General features: G+C 45.9%; 1 protein-coding gene across 1 annotated transcript; it reads left to right on the top strand.

Annotated features, from left to right (window-relative positions):
* Nucleotides 1-2,377: 2,377 nt before the first annotated feature.
* On the top strand, nucleotides 2,378-16,948 carry setdb1b (SET domain bifurcated histone lysine methyltransferase 1b). Its single transcript, XM_079735583.1, has 25 exons — nucleotides 2,378-2,454; nucleotides 3,229-3,432; nucleotides 3,546-3,712; nucleotides 3,895-3,938; nucleotides 4,181-4,304; nucleotides 4,946-5,116; nucleotides 5,216-5,420; nucleotides 5,521-5,594; nucleotides 5,930-6,120; nucleotides 8,492-8,621; nucleotides 8,811-8,958; nucleotides 9,150-9,263; nucleotides 9,869-10,250; nucleotides 11,342-11,603; nucleotides 11,723-11,813; nucleotides 11,932-12,048; nucleotides 12,287-12,456; nucleotides 13,374-13,622; nucleotides 13,885-14,052; nucleotides 14,339-14,454; nucleotides 14,677-14,696; nucleotides 14,792-14,907; nucleotides 15,598-15,863; nucleotides 15,953-16,041; nucleotides 16,622-16,948. The coding sequence occupies exons 1-25, from the start codon at nucleotides 2,438-2,440 to the stop codon at nucleotides 16,737-16,739; spliced, it is 3,753 nt and encodes a 1,250-aa protein (XP_079591709.1). The 5' UTR covers nucleotides 2,378-2,437; the 3' UTR covers nucleotides 16,740-16,948.
* Nucleotides 16,949-17,130: the final 182 nt, after the last annotated feature.

Raw genomic sequence — 17,130 nt, 5'->3', positions numbered from 1 at the left:
AACTGGGTACAATTTTATGTGGTGAAGTATTAGATTACGGTCGTGACATTTTTAGATTTTCTCATGTTGCAGAATGAAATACGTCGAAAAAAAAATATTTTGCTTAACTCATTTATACATGGTAAGCATCTCTCTTTACACTCAGCTGATTATGTTGGTCATGGCTATTTCAAGAACAGCTTTTTTATTTACTCTTCTGCTGTGTTCTCTGAAGAAACAAAACCCGCCACCGGTATCTGTTGTCTTGCTGAAGAAGCTGTGATCTGCAGATCTCACTCCGGATTGATTTCCTTAAGCTCATCCTCCCTGGTTCTCCTTTACAGCCCGGGGTGAAACAGATGGCATGGATGCGGTCAGTAGGTTTAAGATGGGTTTAGTCTTTCACAGCACTTAGTTTTGGGATGCAAATGAGTGAGACCTTTTTGTTGTTTCAGTTTTGAGAAGAGGACCTTTGTGTGGTCTGGCAGTTATCCTGGTGTTGCCCTGCATCCTCTTCCTGTCATTGCTATTTCTCTGGATCCGCCCTTCTATTTGCATATAGGGTCACTTTACTTTTAACCTTTTTATGTCTCTGCAGAGGCATCAGAATACAACCAATCTGCATCTTTTTGGTCAGGATCAGTTTCCAACCCCTCTTAAGTGGATTGCCACCAACGCGTCATATCCTCTTTCCCTCGCGATCACCTGCACCTTGTAACTCACTGTCACTTATTGCAGTTGGAGGATTTGAATGTATACTTTAAACAGCATTGAAAAGGGTTTATTTCTCTACCCTTTGAAAAGAAACCTGCATTTTTCACATATCTAGCCAGTGGTAATTGATCAAATTTACAAATATAATTTGTGTGTGATGACATACAATTAATGAATTTGTTGGATTCATGGTGTCGGGCTGTTGACACATTTGTGGGTCAGCAAACGACCATCTCTCTTTGCTAAAGGTGTTAAAGCTACCGTCCAAAAGCAGAGGCATGCCTGTGTTTCTAATCTCAGGAACAGCCTGATCGTTACCAAACTCCTTTTTAACTATTTATGCACAAGATGGGTGCCAAATGTGTCAGTGTGATCACCAATCCATGCCGTCTCTGGGGGATGGGAACAGCGGGCCGAGGAATAGAGAGGGTGACAATGTTGAGGGGAAAACAACACGCAGGAGGCAACAGGTTGTTGAAATGGCCCTCATTTACACTGCATTTCCTGAACAACACGTGGGGATCCTAGAGTTTAAACCAGCCGGTTTTCTGTTGAAAGATTGAAAAGGATTACTAGAACAAGTCTGGCAGTGTTGCCGTAGCCGTACTACCAACTAAAGGAAATACTTGTGCTGTTATGTTTTTGGTATAGGTTGTCAGGGTTTGGACAAACACTGCTATGTGAAGATAAAAAAAGGGCAAAGTTAAACTAATACGACAAAGACGAGAAGCGGCAAAAGAAAATCTCGTTGGGCCTGAGGTATTTCTGACACTAACCCTCCGAATCTTCCTGCAGCCAGAATGGACATAGATGTGGACTTGGGTTTTGCCCTATTCTTCTTCTTTCTGCTGTGCTTTTTTCTGTTGGTGTCTATAGTGCGTTGTGCACAGATGGTACTGGATCCATACAGTGCTATTTCAACAAGTATTTACCAAGAGGAGCAATCAGAGGAGTGATGGGGATCCAGACCTGGGATGATGGAATCTCAAGATGAACTGTTCAGGACTGCCAATGGAAACGAGCCTGTTTGCCTTTACTACATATGAAACCACTGTTTATTATGGTTGATACAGTGCTGTTATTTCAAACTTGTTTATAATAGGAGCTAAATCAAAGTATATTATTTGTACAATGTCATTCTTCTTCATAGAAAAAGTGTCTGTTCTACCTATTAGTTATTGGTTTCAACATAAAAACAGCATTTTCAGTTGACCATTATTTTGATATGAATATGATTGTTAAATGTGACATCTTTTACAAGTAATGAGTAAAGAGGGTCGAGTAATTTGCCTTTTTTCTTAAGAAAGTCACATTCATTAAGTTTTGCTATGAGGATTTTGCAACAATTCCACATTAAGATCTCAATTTAAACATGTATACATGGGCTGTAAATAATGAATGTTTATGATAAACATCTGGTAAATATCACGCTATAAGTCGTGATTTATATTCATTAAAAAATCCAGTGTTATTCTTAATTGAGGGCCACTTCATGTGGGCTGACCTTGTCGTTTAGGGCATCCTTGTCAGCCTGGTTCTCACAAGGACCTATAAAGGGTTCTCACCATGTCCCGCCGATTGCAGCTAGCGTTTGGAGCTCCGCGTAACCCGGAAGAGCGGGGTTGTTTTTTTTCTCTGAGGGATATCGGCAGCACCGCCCTCGCGGGCTACTCTGGAATGAAAACAAACATTTGGCTGCTAACGCACCTAGCTGTGGTGCACACTCATTTGCTAACAAAACACAATGGAGAGCAGCGATAGGTAGGCTCAAAATCATATTGCATGATACAGTGCATTGCTGTGTACTGTTTAGGTATATATTTTTGTATGATTGAAGATCAACAATAACACATGTGTTTATTTGATCCGCTGTATATGATCCGATGCTAGGCTAACATGCTGAAACGCTAACAGTACCATATAGTATTCCTTTATGATTATAAGTTAAAAGTTAGAAATTAATACACTTTGATTTAGAGGAGGATGACACCGAACGAAGTGGTCGTGCCTACTGCCAAAGAAGCAGAATAACAAAGTTCTGCAAACTTGTGCCGGCTGACCAATAGCGGGCTTGTCCTATCTCCTATTGTGAATGTAATTGTTATGAGCATAAACATTACTTTTTAGATGCAGTCTTCAATGAAGCTATCGCTACTATAAATATTACTGCCATCGTCTGCTTGCCTAGGCTATGACGTATTACAGCCTGACTGGAGTGCTTCATAATCAATTGAGAGACTAAGGACTCAGACAGTCGTGTTACAATGTAAAGCCTTCCTTTAGTAATCATGTTTTTCCCACCAGAAAGATAAGAAATGTTTTCTCAGAACAGTTACCGTCAGTGTTTGCAGCGAGACATCTAATTGTTAAAATCAGTAGCAGGCTGTCTGTCTATCCATAATATGATATCTGCTGCTTTCCAAAACACTTATGAGAAATGCCATGCATTGAATTCCCCGAAAAAACACATCGCTTTTTTATTAAAAGGCAGCCATCTCTGTATTCACTCTGGCTCTCATTTGGAATCCCTGGCAGAATGGAGACTGAAGGATGGGATTCGGGGCTGGAGGAGGAGCTGGGGGTCTCCCTGGATGAACTGAAGAAGTGGATCGAGGACGCGGTGGAGCAGAGTGACTCGGTGCAGAGGAGGAAGGCCCAGCTTGATGACCTCAAACAGTGGGTGGAGAAAAAGGAAGAAGAGGAGGCCACCACCGAGGAGCTCATCAGCAATGCCAACCAGTGAGTGGATGCATCATGGATGAGGTGTATCACAGATCTGGACGTGTGTGTGTGTGTGTGTGTGTGTGTGTGTGTCTGGTGACAATGTTGTCCCCTGCCACGCTGTTCCCCAGGTCTGTGTTGGAATGTGAGAAGCTGGTGAGGAAGTCGTACCGTGACAACGGCCTGGTGTATAAAAGCAGCTCGGAAGACGAGTCCGGAGGGGGCGGACCCCTCTCCTCCGAGGTCATCGAGATCGACGACGAGGACGATGACGACGATGTCATCGCCGTCGGTTGCTGTAAGTTAGGACGTCATCCTTCAAAACTCTGTCCAGAGCTTACGACAAGTCATCATTAGTATTTTAGGGTTAATATGATTGTTCTTCATAAACATCCGGTTTATTTGTTGACTAATGATGCTGTTACAAACACAGTTGGTGGTTGATAACGATCTGTGTTTTTGGTTGGGGGACATTTGTAGTGGTTCCTCCCAAGAAGCCTGGTACTCCTGTTAAAGATGCAACGGTACGCCGAGCAAAGCACTCTTCTCACACCACCACCACAGAATAGCTCTCCATTCTCATCTCACATCAAGCTCACATTGAATCCCTATTTGGTATTGTTGGAGCTGTACATTTTATTCTCTCTATTGTATTTCCCACTTTATAACAGGGGTTGTGTGTTTGAAATATGTTGATAGTGTTGTGAACTGGAAAGCGCTGATGGTATGTGTGGATGTTGACCCCAGCCCTCTTTTGATTGGCCAGTTTAAGGATGCTTCCACCGTCCTGCATAAGACCACGCAGCAGGTGCACAAGTTGGTCCGGATAGTCGGCAAGGCGTCGCCTGCTGTCCCTCAGCTCAGGTCCTCCATACAGCCCCCACACCTCGGTGAGCACACACACACACACAAAAGGCGCCATGAAACGGGAACACAAACTGAAACAATTCCCTTGATTCAATTGCGCAATACGTTTGATATGGGGGGTAGAACTTTACATTTATTTCTATGTTCACCTTTTTTAATTGATACCACAGTATTATAATAATTCCAGCTTTCACTTGCTTCGAGAGGAATGATGTCGTAGTTTTCCAATGATTTGTCCATTTAAAAAATCCTTGAAAGCAGTTAAAAAGACCAATGTATATTTAGTCCCCAGTGATCTACAATTACATCAGAGCCTTTAGTGTGTTCATATGGTTTATGCACAGCGCAGGACACGCAACAGACTCATCCCACAGAACCTCATCAATACGAATATTGAAAATAATAAAGCGATATTATTATTATTATTATTAAAAAAAAAATTCATGCCATGTTTAAAGGGGTTCATGGCCGAGGTTATGCTGAAAAAACTGATATCAAGCATCATTCATGAGGTGGTAACAATAATCATTTTAGTGGGTTAATGATGCAAAAACTCTATAGAAAATGAATCCTGGACTCCAGAGGGTGAAGTCATGGAGATCACCTGCCTGTGAGGGACTGTACCATGCTAACTGCTTTGTGTTGGTCTCATCTCGCCTTCCAGGGGCTCATCCGACGGCACCTACCGTGTTTGTCTCCTCGCCTCCGGCCTTCTCCCCAACCAAACCCAACCCCGCCATCGAGGAGGGGGAACTCACGGTAGACATGACCATTCTTGGAAAGAAACGCACCAAGACCTGGCACAGAGGCACCCTCGTTGCTATCAACCATGTTGGTGTGTATCCAACTTTATTCATCTTTCAAAAAAAGTGCAGATTGCAAAAACATTCAAATTCACCATTCAAAAACACTATTTGGATTGTCCCTCATGCAGGGAACGGCATGTTCAAGTACAAGGTGAAGTTTGAGAGCAAGGGCAAGAGTCTCCTCTCTGGGAACCACGTGGCCTTCGAGTACCACCCCACGCTGGAGAGTCTGTACGTGGGCGCGCGCGTGGTCGCCAAGTACAAAGATGGCACCCTGTCCTGGCTCTACGCCGGCGTCGTGGCAGAAATGCCCAACAACAAGAACCGCATGAGGTGAGACGCAAATGGAACGCTGCAGACGAGCTGTGGTCTGGAAGCTCCGAGTGGTGGTGTGGTCACTGATGGCCTCTGGTGGGCCTCGGGTTTGTTTCAGGTTTTTGATCTTCTTCGACGATGGCTACGCCTCCTACGTCACTCTCCCCGAGCTCTTCCCGGTCTGTCGTCCATGTAAGAACCCGTCACGCACCTTGGCACTTGTCGTACGCATGAAAGGGTTTTTTATCGTTCAACCTGCACCGTGTTATTTATCTAATGTCTATATATCTAACTTATTCCAAAAAATTATATCAGATAAAAATGCAGTTTTTTAAAAAAATGTTTCATGCTGGCCAACTTTTGCCCCCCCCCCCCCCCCCCCCCCCCTCTCCCAACCTGGCTAAATGGAAAAACCTCTAGTGCAGATTTAACACAGATAATGTTCCCTCAGGGGTATGCCCAATGGAAATAACTTTTGTGGTCAAAAATGTCTTGTGTGTTTTTCCTCACGTACTCGCTCTCCCAAGTGAAGCGCACGTGGGAGGACATAGAGGACGCGTCGTGCCGGGACTTCATCGAGGAGTACATCACGGCCTACCCCAACCGGCCCATGGTGCTGCTGAAGATGGGCCAGATCATCAAGACGGAGTGGGAGGGCACCTGGTGGAGGAGCCGGATAGAGGAGGTGGACGGCAGCCTGGTGAAGATCCTCTTCCTGGTAAACACACACACGCACGCACGCGCAGAGACACACATCCAGGCAAGTAACACACGCACACAACTCGGGACAGTGAACGTAAAACTGTGGCCATTACAGGAGCCGTTCACATGACTCTGAACTATTTTCGGACAAATTGTGGACAAGACGCGCGGTTATTTTGTTCAGTCACTGAGACTATTCATTCTTGTCCTGCATTTATTATGCATAGTTCTTCCTTAAGCTGACCTGGCGCTCATTAGTGGTAGGCCACACTTTACCGTAGGAATAAAGTGTCTGTGATTTAGAGTATAGGATGCAGTAACCGGCCTGCATCTCACTGGAGAGCGGACTTCTCCCTCCACAGTTTATATTTGTATGTGTTGAATACGAATCGTCCTACACTTCTATTGAACTATCTATAACTTCATAGGTGAAGGCTGTGGCCCACTTCTTCCTTCTGCTTTATGAGAAAGAAACTGGCTACGCAGTAGGAAGCCAATTGATTGCAGCCATAGTGCCTGCGCATCAACATAATTCCTACAATGCAAAATGAGGCCAAACCAAGCCTTTATAGCAGCGCTGTCCGCTGTAGCCGGGCCCCAGGCTCCTGAGTGAGGCTGTAGACGGTGCTCCTTTCATCTATGTGAAACCCTATACGCTGCCTCTGCATCCCTGTTATATATGTTTAATGTATTTGAATGGTCTTTTTGGCATCATTTATTCATCCTAACCAAGCATTGATCAACTTGTCTCCGTGTGTGCAAACTCAAAGAAACGTTTACTAGGGATGGGCATTGGAAGGCATATCAATATTTGAATATTCGATTAAAACAATTTGGAGTAACCAGTTAACCGGAAAGAAATAAATTTAAAAAGTGTAGCGCACTCATAATGTAGCCTGAAGTTCTTCCGTGAACTGGCCTTCACTAAACAAATGTATTAGTTTTCCATCTATTAGCCAAATACATAAGGAAATCAAATCCAATTTGTTCAATTTATTGAGCATTTTAGAAGGAAAAAAACACTCAATCAGTATGCTGAATCGAAACGAGTTGAAACGAAACCAACATTTTTGACAAGAATATGAATGAACAGTATCGCATACTTAAGGTAACATTGCATACTTAAGTACATTTAAGGCACAAACTGAATAGATTCAAGTAACTGAAGCGCAACAGCAAAAAGTATAAGTACTGTCGGGCTTGGATATCAACAGAACTCCACTTGCAGCGCATGGGTCTGCCTCGCATTACGCCTGATGCGCATATAACAGAACATCAACAAAAATATATTATGTGTAAGACGGAAATACAGTATGTCTAAAAAATTTCCAGTTAACAGTACACATAAGCCTTCCTACTGCATCACTCATTCTTGTTCAAAAAAATGAGCATTTCTACGTGCTCGAGGGATAGGCGGGTGCGGAGGCGATTTACAATCAAAGACTCTCCGCTGGCACGGAGGTTGCCGGTATAGCCAAGTATTCCAAGTATTAAATGGCATTAGTATACACATTTAATGAGCAATATGTAATTAATATAGCTAATAAATATATTTAATTAACTTTAGGCGAAAATTAAAAAGAATCCGCTATAGCTAAAGTCGAATAGCCACGTCATTTCGAATAACCGAATATTCGAATAACATCCCTAACGTATACTCCTTCAAGAAAGCCCAATCGATAATGAAGGATGATATGACGTTGATTATAAGTTGCAATGGCTCATTAACAAAGATGCGGTTTAAAAGGGGAAGTCTGTATCTTCTGCTGCAGCATTGGCTCGTTTTTCTTTTTTTTTCAAATGATCATTTAATGCAATATTTATATTACGTTCCCATAAGCCATCGCCGACTTGGTTTCTTTCTCAATCTAACCCAAAAGACCTGCACCCTCTATGGTTTAAACATTTTGCCACACCCACGTCCATTACCAGATCAAGTTAGGTTAATTAAACAGTTAATTCATCTCTTAATGTTCTTTTAATGTAACTTTGTCTCCTCAAATGCCAACGAAAATGATATGATAAGCCTTATAGTTTGCGTAATAGTGAAAAAGGCATTTTCTTTATATTTATAGGTTTTATATTGGGCTTTGTGGCAGTATTTATAAGCCTGGCTAATCCACACTGCTCAGTGCTCACATCAAGTGGCTCTATTCTCGTGCAGACGTTTATCATGAGTGCGTCGTTGTTTGGTGCTTGTTACGCCCTTTCGTTAAGACAGGCAATAATGCTTCAAATGATCAACAATAATTTCAGTACCGGAATAATTCATCATAATCCAAGTTTCAGATTTTTCCGCCAATAATTTGTCAGACTTGATATTTATGTGTGCCCCTGATTGTAAAAAAAAGTAGTAAAGCATTTTGTGTGCTGGGGCTGTTCATTAGGACGACAAGAGGAGCGAGTGGATCTACAGAGGCTCCACCCGGCTGGAGCCCATGTTCAATCTCAAGCTGACCTCAGCCAACACCCAGGAGAAAAAGCTGGCCGGCCAGCAGAGGACCAGACCAAACATGGGTAATGAGCATCCATTACTGTCTGACGAGTACCCCAAGCATGCACAACAACATGCACTGTGCACACCACTGTAGACAGACGTCTGCCAGCAAGGCTGAACCAGGAGGGACCGCTACCACAGTTGATCAATCAGTTGAACACCTGCATAATGCCAAGGCATGAACTCTCTGACGTTTCCCTCCATCACAGGAGCCCTGAGGAGCAAGGGCCCCGTGGTTCAGTACACAAGTGAGGGGGCCTCCCCCAGCAAAGCAGCCCCCCTGATGGGTGCTGTAAGCTCCTCGCTCAGCTCCCCGCTAAGCCAGTTCCTCTCACCCTCACAGTCTGCACGTTTTGAGTGAGTCCTGCACTTCGGCCTTCAATCGGCTCCATGACACAGCCTTTGATTGCTACACCTGCTACCGGGAATGTATAATTGCATGATGGACATTTAAAACAGGCATTTGAACAAGATCGTTATACGACCTTAGCAATACGTTGTGTTTTGATATCCTCATTTTTTATGTCCTCTAATCCTCTGTCTCCTAGTAATAAACAGCAGATGGCGAGGAAAAGCACATCTCCATTTATTCCAGGGGTGGGAGGCACCCATGCCTCTAAGATCCTGCAGGCCATGTCCTCCAACCTCAACCAGATTCCCAGGTGAGGCCCAGGTTGCTTGCCGTTACTAAATAATAGTTATTAAAGGAAAAGCAGGAAGCAAAACCAAACAATGGTTTGATACATCCTGCCTGTACCAATTAGCCTGAGATGACCTCAATGACTCAGGCTATAGATTCCTTGTCTCTTTGCCCGGCTCCATTTCACTTACTTTCCCGTGCTTTGTTCACACTTGGACTCTGACATCAGTGCTCAGCCTAAGTGCATACGTGTGTTTTTTTTCCCCTCAATGCTCCGACCACCCAACTCTCAGTGCACCAGAAGTGCACTTTAAGCACACTCGCGCTGTGGTCGCTTGGCAGCAGTACGTGGCTAGATTTATGACCCACAATGGACCACATTTGGAAATATTTTATTAGATTGGTGACTGAACGATGCGTTGTAGTGAGATCAGGAGATCCGTACCACTCGAATATCTATCCAGCACAGTACCCACACAAATTTTAGTCCTTGCAGCATGTGGAATGAGAAAACATGTGGGCATTTATTTTGGATCAACTGCTGTACAACACAAGTCGGTTTGGTGGTCACCTTTCACCGGCCCTCTTCATGTCTGACCCCTCGTGTGTTTGATCCCCCCCCCCCAGCGGAAGACCGGTCACCACCATGCTGTCGCCCGTACCTTTCAACTCAACAAGTCAGTTCCAGAAACAACCTCCGTTGATGTCTTTGGTCCCCATGCCCCCCCCGACCCCGACCCTACCCCTATCCCTACCTCCAGCCCCACCCCCACTACCAGCCCCAGTCCCAGCCCCCCCCACCCTCATGGCCGGCCCCGTAGTCTACCAGCAGCCCCCCTACCGCGCCCCCACAGACCGCATCTTCTACCTGACGCACACCTGCCAGCCCGCCTGTCTGACCCGCATCCGGCCCTCGCGCCCGGACAAGCACCGGGGGAAGAACCCCCTGCTCACCCCGCTGCTGTACGACTTCCGCCGCATGACGGGCCGGCGCAAGGTCAACCGCAAGGTGGGTGTGGTCCGCTCCAGCTGGCTGCCTGGGGGGCGTAGTGGTGGAGGATGGGCCTGGGGAGGGGTGGGGTTGACTGGCCCTTTTGTGGTGTTGTTATCGTTACTTAAAACTGCCGTCTCCTTATCCTTCCTTTTTAATAACACATTTTATTTTGTAATATTGTCATTTTGTTTTCGTCCAACTTGTTGTTTGCAAAACCGTTGGACTTTAATTGCAAAAAATGACGAATGATGAACTTGGAAGGCAAGCAGTGCCACAAGGTATTCACGGTCCTAGCCCTGCCTTTCCCACCTTCTCAAGTGAATCCCGGGTGTAGTCACCGTAATCTAGTCGTTACTCCTAGATGCATCTATTCCTTCGCCGAGGGCGAGTCTTTGTTCTTTGGCACGAGTTTATTTTGCACACACACACACACACACACACACGTTTAATAGCAGAACTGCTGCATTACGCTTAATAGCAAATACTGTAATTGACACTGACATCATGGAATGAAATACAAACACAAATAGTTTTACACATGTAAAGGGAGGTGTCTGTTATTTTCAAGTCAAGTTTCAAGTTCCTGCCTCTTTCTTACACAGACTTGTGATTGAAAAGGGCATTAGTGCTTAGCTTAGCATTTATTCCGATTTACACTGTGATTTCATTTTTTGAGCTATGACCCACAACTTCTACCCACGTGTTATGGGTGCTGGCCTCTGTGTGCCCTAGTATCTCCTGTTCCTGACATTCCTTATATATTATATATTATCCTGACGTTTTAACATAAGGAATGTACACAAAGTCTAAGCCTTTTTAATCCATTGGGCGGACGTTCAGATGGTTTAAACGTGGCCACGTTTATAGCGCCCCCCATGGGAATCTGGGCATCAAACCTTTTGGAGACCTGCTTACCGGGTATACAAATGTCGTTTACAAATTTGAGGGGCTGAGCTATGGAATAATAATAATAATTCCTACAATAATAATAGGTATCCGCAGATACGATGTCAACACCTAACTGAATAATTCCAGTGAACTTTTGAGTCTTTATGTACTGATTGCGTCACCATCCTCTGTCCTGTCTGTCCTGTGTCCCTCCTCAGATGTCCTTCCATGTGATCTACAAGGCGCCGTGTGGCCTGTGTCTGCGCAACATGGAGGAGATCCAGCACTACCTCTTCCAGACGCGCTGCGACTTCATCTTCCTGGAGATGTTCTGCCTGGACCCCTATGTCCTGGTGGACCGGCCCTTCCACCCGTCCCGGCCCATCTACTACATCCTGGACATCACCAGCGGACGGGAGGACATCCCCCTCTCCTGCGTCAACGAGATCGACTCCACACCGCCGCCCAAAGTGGCCTACAGTAAGGAGGCTGGTCCAAGAGGTCCAGTTAGAGAATGAAGGCAAAATCAAAGAGCAATCACTGAAACCCCCAAGTGTCTAAGGGGTACTAAGGAATGGACCGTGTCATGTGTTCCCCAGGCAAGGAGCGAATCCCAGAGGACGGAGTGTTCATCAACACCAGCCCGGACTTCCTGGTCGGCTGCGACTGCACAGATGGCTGTAGAGACAAGTGAGTCAAAACCGTCCACCCTGAACCATTCCTTCCAGCCGCTCCCATTCCTGCTTGCATGAAGACCCACATTTGAACGGTCCTGCCAGCTCTTTAACCTACCCTGTGTGGCCTCCAGGTCCAAGTGTTCCTGCCACCAGCTGACCCTGCAGGCCACAGGCTGTACCCCCGGGGCCCAGATCAATCAGGGCGCCGGCTTCCTCCACAAACGACTGGACGAGTGCCTGCCCACCGGGTAAGCCTTTGACACGCGCTCGGTCCGCGGGTTTTGTTTACATTTACATGCAGCCATTCAGAGGACTACACTTTTGACCAGAGTGTCTTACTACTACTACGACTAATGAACAGATACAAGAAATTGGAAGTTTTCTCTGAACAATCAGGCTGAACAATATAGAATAAATATAATGGTGGTATAATGATCAATGTCTGCTCTCCCCGCTCCGCCTCCTCCTGTGACCTCCTGGCCCCAGGATCTATGAGTGCAATAAGCGGTGTAAGTGCTCGGCTCAGATGTGCACCAACCGGCTGGTGCAGCACGGCCTGCAGGTGCGCCTGCAGCTCTTCAAGACCCAGAACAAGGGCTGGGGCATCCGCTGCCTGGACGACGTGGCCAAGGGCTCTTTCGTCTGCATCTACGCTGGTGAGGACAGGGAGCCGTTCCTGGGGTTCCTCTGGGACTATGGGATGTGGTAGTGGTGTCGAGGGCACAGCATGAACCCCCTCTTGTTCATGACATTGCTGAATTCAACTATTAGGAAACATCATAACAACAAAAGGTGAGGTGGTGTATGCAGTTCATTACCCTGATCGTAGGTCTGGGTGTTAAGGTGAATGCAGGTCATTACCCTGATCATGGGTCTGGGTGTTAAGGTGAATGCAGGTCATTACCCTGATCATGGGTCTGGGTGTTAAGGTGAATGCAGGTCATTACCCTGATCGTGGGTCTGGGTGTTAAGGTGAATGCAGGTCATTACCCTGATCATGGGTCTGGGTGTTAAGGTGAATGCAGGTCATTACCCTGATCATGGGTCTGGGTGTTAAGGTGAATGCAGGTCATTACCCTGATCATGGGTCTGGGTGTTAAGGTGAATGCAGGTCATTACCCTGATCGTGGGTCTGGGTGTTAAGGTGAATGCAGTTCATTACCCTGATCGTGGGTCTGGGTGTTAAGGTGTATGCAGTTCATTACCCTGATCATGGGTCTGGGTGTTAAGGTGAATGCAGGTCATTACCCTGATCATGGGTCTGGGTGTTAAGGTGAATGCAGGTCATTACCCTGATCATGGGTCTGGGTGTTAAGGTGAATGCAGGTCATTACCCTAGTTTGATACGAGGGACATAGATAGTGAGCATTGTTGTGCAGCACAGATGTAAAAATACAATAATTAACGGCCTACCGCTACACTGCTCCAGTGCAGCCCTTTTTGTACTTGTTCTTATCTTGATTAAACGCTGGGCTTCCCACACTTGCTTTAGATGCAGTTATTGTCTGCTAAATGACTGAATGTAAAAAGGGGTTATTAAATATATTTATTGGCTGTCATCTCCATTGACCAGGTAAGATCCTCACGGACGACTTCGCCGACAAAGAGGGTCTGGAGATGGGGGACGAGTACTTTGCCAACCTGGACCACATAGAGAGCGTGGAGAACTTCAAGGAGGGCTACGAGAGCGAGGCGCACTGCTCGGACAGCGAGGGCAGCGGCGTGGACATGTCCAAGATCCAGATCACGCCCTCGGCGCTGGTGTCGGGCAGCGCCGCGCGACGGACGTCCAAGAAGGCAGACGCCACTAAGAAGAGCACAGGTCAGTGATGCCGGGCCCCCAGTCGGCATCCAGCAGGGGGACAGTTATTAGTGACTCTAATGGTAAGAACGGGGGCATGATGGTCTAGTAGTTGTGGTGTTGCGGGTTGAAACCCTAATCTCAGCAAGAGGGGTAATTATGACAAAAAAGAAAGCAAAAATCCTAATAATCCTGTTCTATTGGTTGAACGTGTCTACTAAATGGTAAATGGCATGTCTAAGGCTCATGTTGTTCTGGTTCTCCCTCTTCCTCCTCACTGCAGAGAGCCCCGACTCTTCCAAGGACAGCAACGAGGAAGAGGAAAAGGACTCAAAGAGCGACGAAGACAGCGACAGCTCGGACGACACGTTCGTCAAGGACACATACCTGAACTCCAGCTCAGTGTGGAGGAGCTACACGACGCGCAACCAGGCCAAGGGCAACAAGGAGGGTGAGCAGAGAGGGCGCACGAGGATTCAGTAGTGGTTCTTCTCATGCTTAAGAGTGGACAGGGCTGTATGTTTTTGATGTGAGCTGCTGTAACACCTTAATCCCCCCTCGGGATGAATAAAGTACCTATGTATCGATCTTCTGCAAAGAGAGGTCTCGTTGTTGTTTTTTTATAACAATGGTAGTAAAGCATTTCTCAGTAACATGAGTGCATGTGTGTGTGGATGTTTATCACTATCACCACTTGAAACGGCCTGAATCTGACCTCAATGGTACTTGTCACACAGGAAGTCAAGACAGTAAAGACGGGGTAGCGACGGAGGACACAAAAACTCTAACCATGCCTGAGGAGATGGGGAAGAACAAAGTGGCCTCGTGGCTCACCACCCAGGGCCTGAAGAAGGTGAGGAATCAGGTGGAACACAGAGCCCTTTACTAGTCTAGTTTAAAGGGGAGCAGAGGAAGGGAAACACTCTACTCATTTTGAATGTTGCGTTTCAAGGGATGCTGAGTGTGTATTTATAGGATTTTATCTCATTGTTTTAATTGGAGTATAATGGATAGGTGAATGTTTGTCGTATGATGAATTGTGTACTAATTGAAGACCTTTTCTGATCTTTTCAAGGAACCTGAGGACAGCAAAGGGTATGTAACCACCAGAACGCCATAAACCACAGATCGTTTCTTTGTGACTGTCTTGCTTTCGTATCGACTTGCATTAATTGCATGTTCTGCTGCAGGCAAGTGAAGTTGGAGGGAGGGAAGAAACAAGATGTGATGACGCTGTCGGACAGTGATGACGTCCAGACCATCAGCTCAGGGTCTGACGACAACAAGGACAAGAAACCGGCTCCCAGTAAGATGCGGGAGGGGTCTCTCTGTCGGTTACTGTCGGTTACTCACCATATTGCCCTTCCACCTCCATCAGTTACATTCCTAAATGGGGCTGCCGCTATGTCGAAATCTTGTTGACGTCAATCCATTTGATCCTCCTAATCTTTTTTTCTACTTATTTGTAAAACAGTTCAGTTGGCTAAATCCAATATTTGTTTGAAAGCTTCAAAGAGAAAAAGCCCAATATCACTTAGAGGGGTGTTATCATGGACGGATCTAACCATCATACATCTAGGTAGACACACCCAATTGTCAAGTCACTAAGGAACTGGAAAGGGCAGATTTTCCAACGGCTTGTAATGGCTAATTATATCACCCTTTTAAGTGGAGGGTCCTCAAGTGAGCCAATTAAGATTTGGGCATTTAGCAGACGCTTTTATCCAAAGCGACTTACATCGGTTAATACACACATTGACACACCGACGGCAGAGTCAACCATGCAAGGCGACAGCCTTGCGTGAAATCGAACTAGCAACCTTTCGGTTACAAGACAACTGCTCTACCTCCTGAGCTAAGCCGACTCTGGCCCTGAGCACTGTTCATGATGACATGGCACATGAACGGGGCCTTTCTAATGGTCCGTCCGTACACTAGTTTATTATCTTTGGTTTGCGCTTCCACCTCACTGTCCTTGTGTCTGTGTTTCTGTCAGACGTGAAGAAGAGGCAGGTGGCGGTCAAGTCGACGAGAGGCTTCGCCCTGAAGTCCAATCACGGCATGATGGTGAAGACCGGCCCCTCCGCCGCGGGAGGGGCCCCGGGGGGCCAGGGAGGCAACATGGGCAAATCAGGGAAGAGCGGAGGAGGAGGCGGGGGCGGGGAGAACGCGCCCAGAAACACACGGCAGTTCTTCGACGGAGAGGAGTCATGCTACATCATCGACGCCAAACTGGAGGGCAACCTGGGCCGCTACCTGAACGTAAGCCATGGCCCCAACCAGACCCGCTCCCCGCCTCCGGCCCGCTGGTCCCTTCATACCCCCCCCCCCCTTCTCTTTCTGCCCTGCAGCACAGCTGCAGTCCTAACCTGTTCGTCCAGAACGTGTTCGTGGACACGCACGACCTGCGATTCCCATGGGTGGCCTTCTTTGCCAGCAAGTATGTATCGAGCATCTACATCGTCTCTATTGGTGCTTTCATTTATTTTTCGAACAATGACCATATCACAAAAGTGACAATCAACTGAGGTTCCACTGGAAAAAAAACAGTAGTGGTGTAGAATTTGTGTTTTGTCTTAAAGGAAAACCAAGCCCCCTTTTCCAGCAAGTCCCCGCGAACAAATACATTTTCTAAATGCGTTGTCTTAGACCACTTAATCAAAATTGTCTTCATTAAGGCTCTGGGCTATATTGCAGCTCATTCTTTTGATATGTCCACTCTCTAAAACATAATTGTAGTCAGAATATTTTAAAAAAAAACACTAACAGCCCTGTTCATGTCAGCCCATTGACTAGTATGCGTTCAACCCACAGAGGGTCATCCAACGTTTTTAGGAGATTTAAATTGAGATTCGAACCAGGATAAATCCATAGCACTACTTTGTAACCCAATGCTTTCTATCTAAAATACGTTTTTAAATAGTGATGCGTTTCTGGAAATCTCTTCCAATTCCTTCCACCCATAAATAACATGTGAATGTGGTACCCTTCCACGTTTAATGTGTCTGGTCGGTCTGCAGGCGGATTCGGGCGGGGACGGAGCTCACTTGGGACTACAATTATGAGGTGGGCAGCGTTGAGGGCAAGGAGCTCCTCTGCTGCTGTGGGTCCACCGAATGCAGAGGAAGACTACTATGAGAGAGACACACTTGTTTGTGTTCCCATCATATCCATCCAACCGCACATTTACTGTACTTGGCTGTACTGGTCTTTGCTGTACTGCTTTTCCTTAGTTGAGCTAAGTATTTTATTGCTGTACTGTCGTGTTGTTTTTCTTTTATATCCACGTTCCCAGTTTTATATTATTTTATCTTTGCGTAACGTTTTGAATCTCAATAAAAAAATACTTTTTCACCTAGAGACAACGCCTCAGCCAATCGTTTGTTATTTTCTTTTTGTTTGTTTGCTATTTTTGTTATTTTCATTGGTTGTGAATCAACCAATGAAAGGGTGCCTCTGGTCATTTCTCCTGAAATACGATTCTTTGCGTCTTTAATTGCAAGCTTTCTCGGCATAACCTTTACACTCG

The sequence above is a fragment of the Pollachius pollachius genome (genome assembly GCF_949987615.1).
Source record: "Pollachius pollachius genome assembly, chromosome: 1".
In the NCBI taxonomy this organism is placed as follows: domain Eukaryota; kingdom Metazoa; phylum Chordata; class Actinopteri; order Gadiformes; family Gadidae; genus Pollachius; species Pollachius pollachius.
Note: the sequence above shows the minus strand (reverse complement) of the source record. Positions and strands in the feature narration are given on the sequence as shown.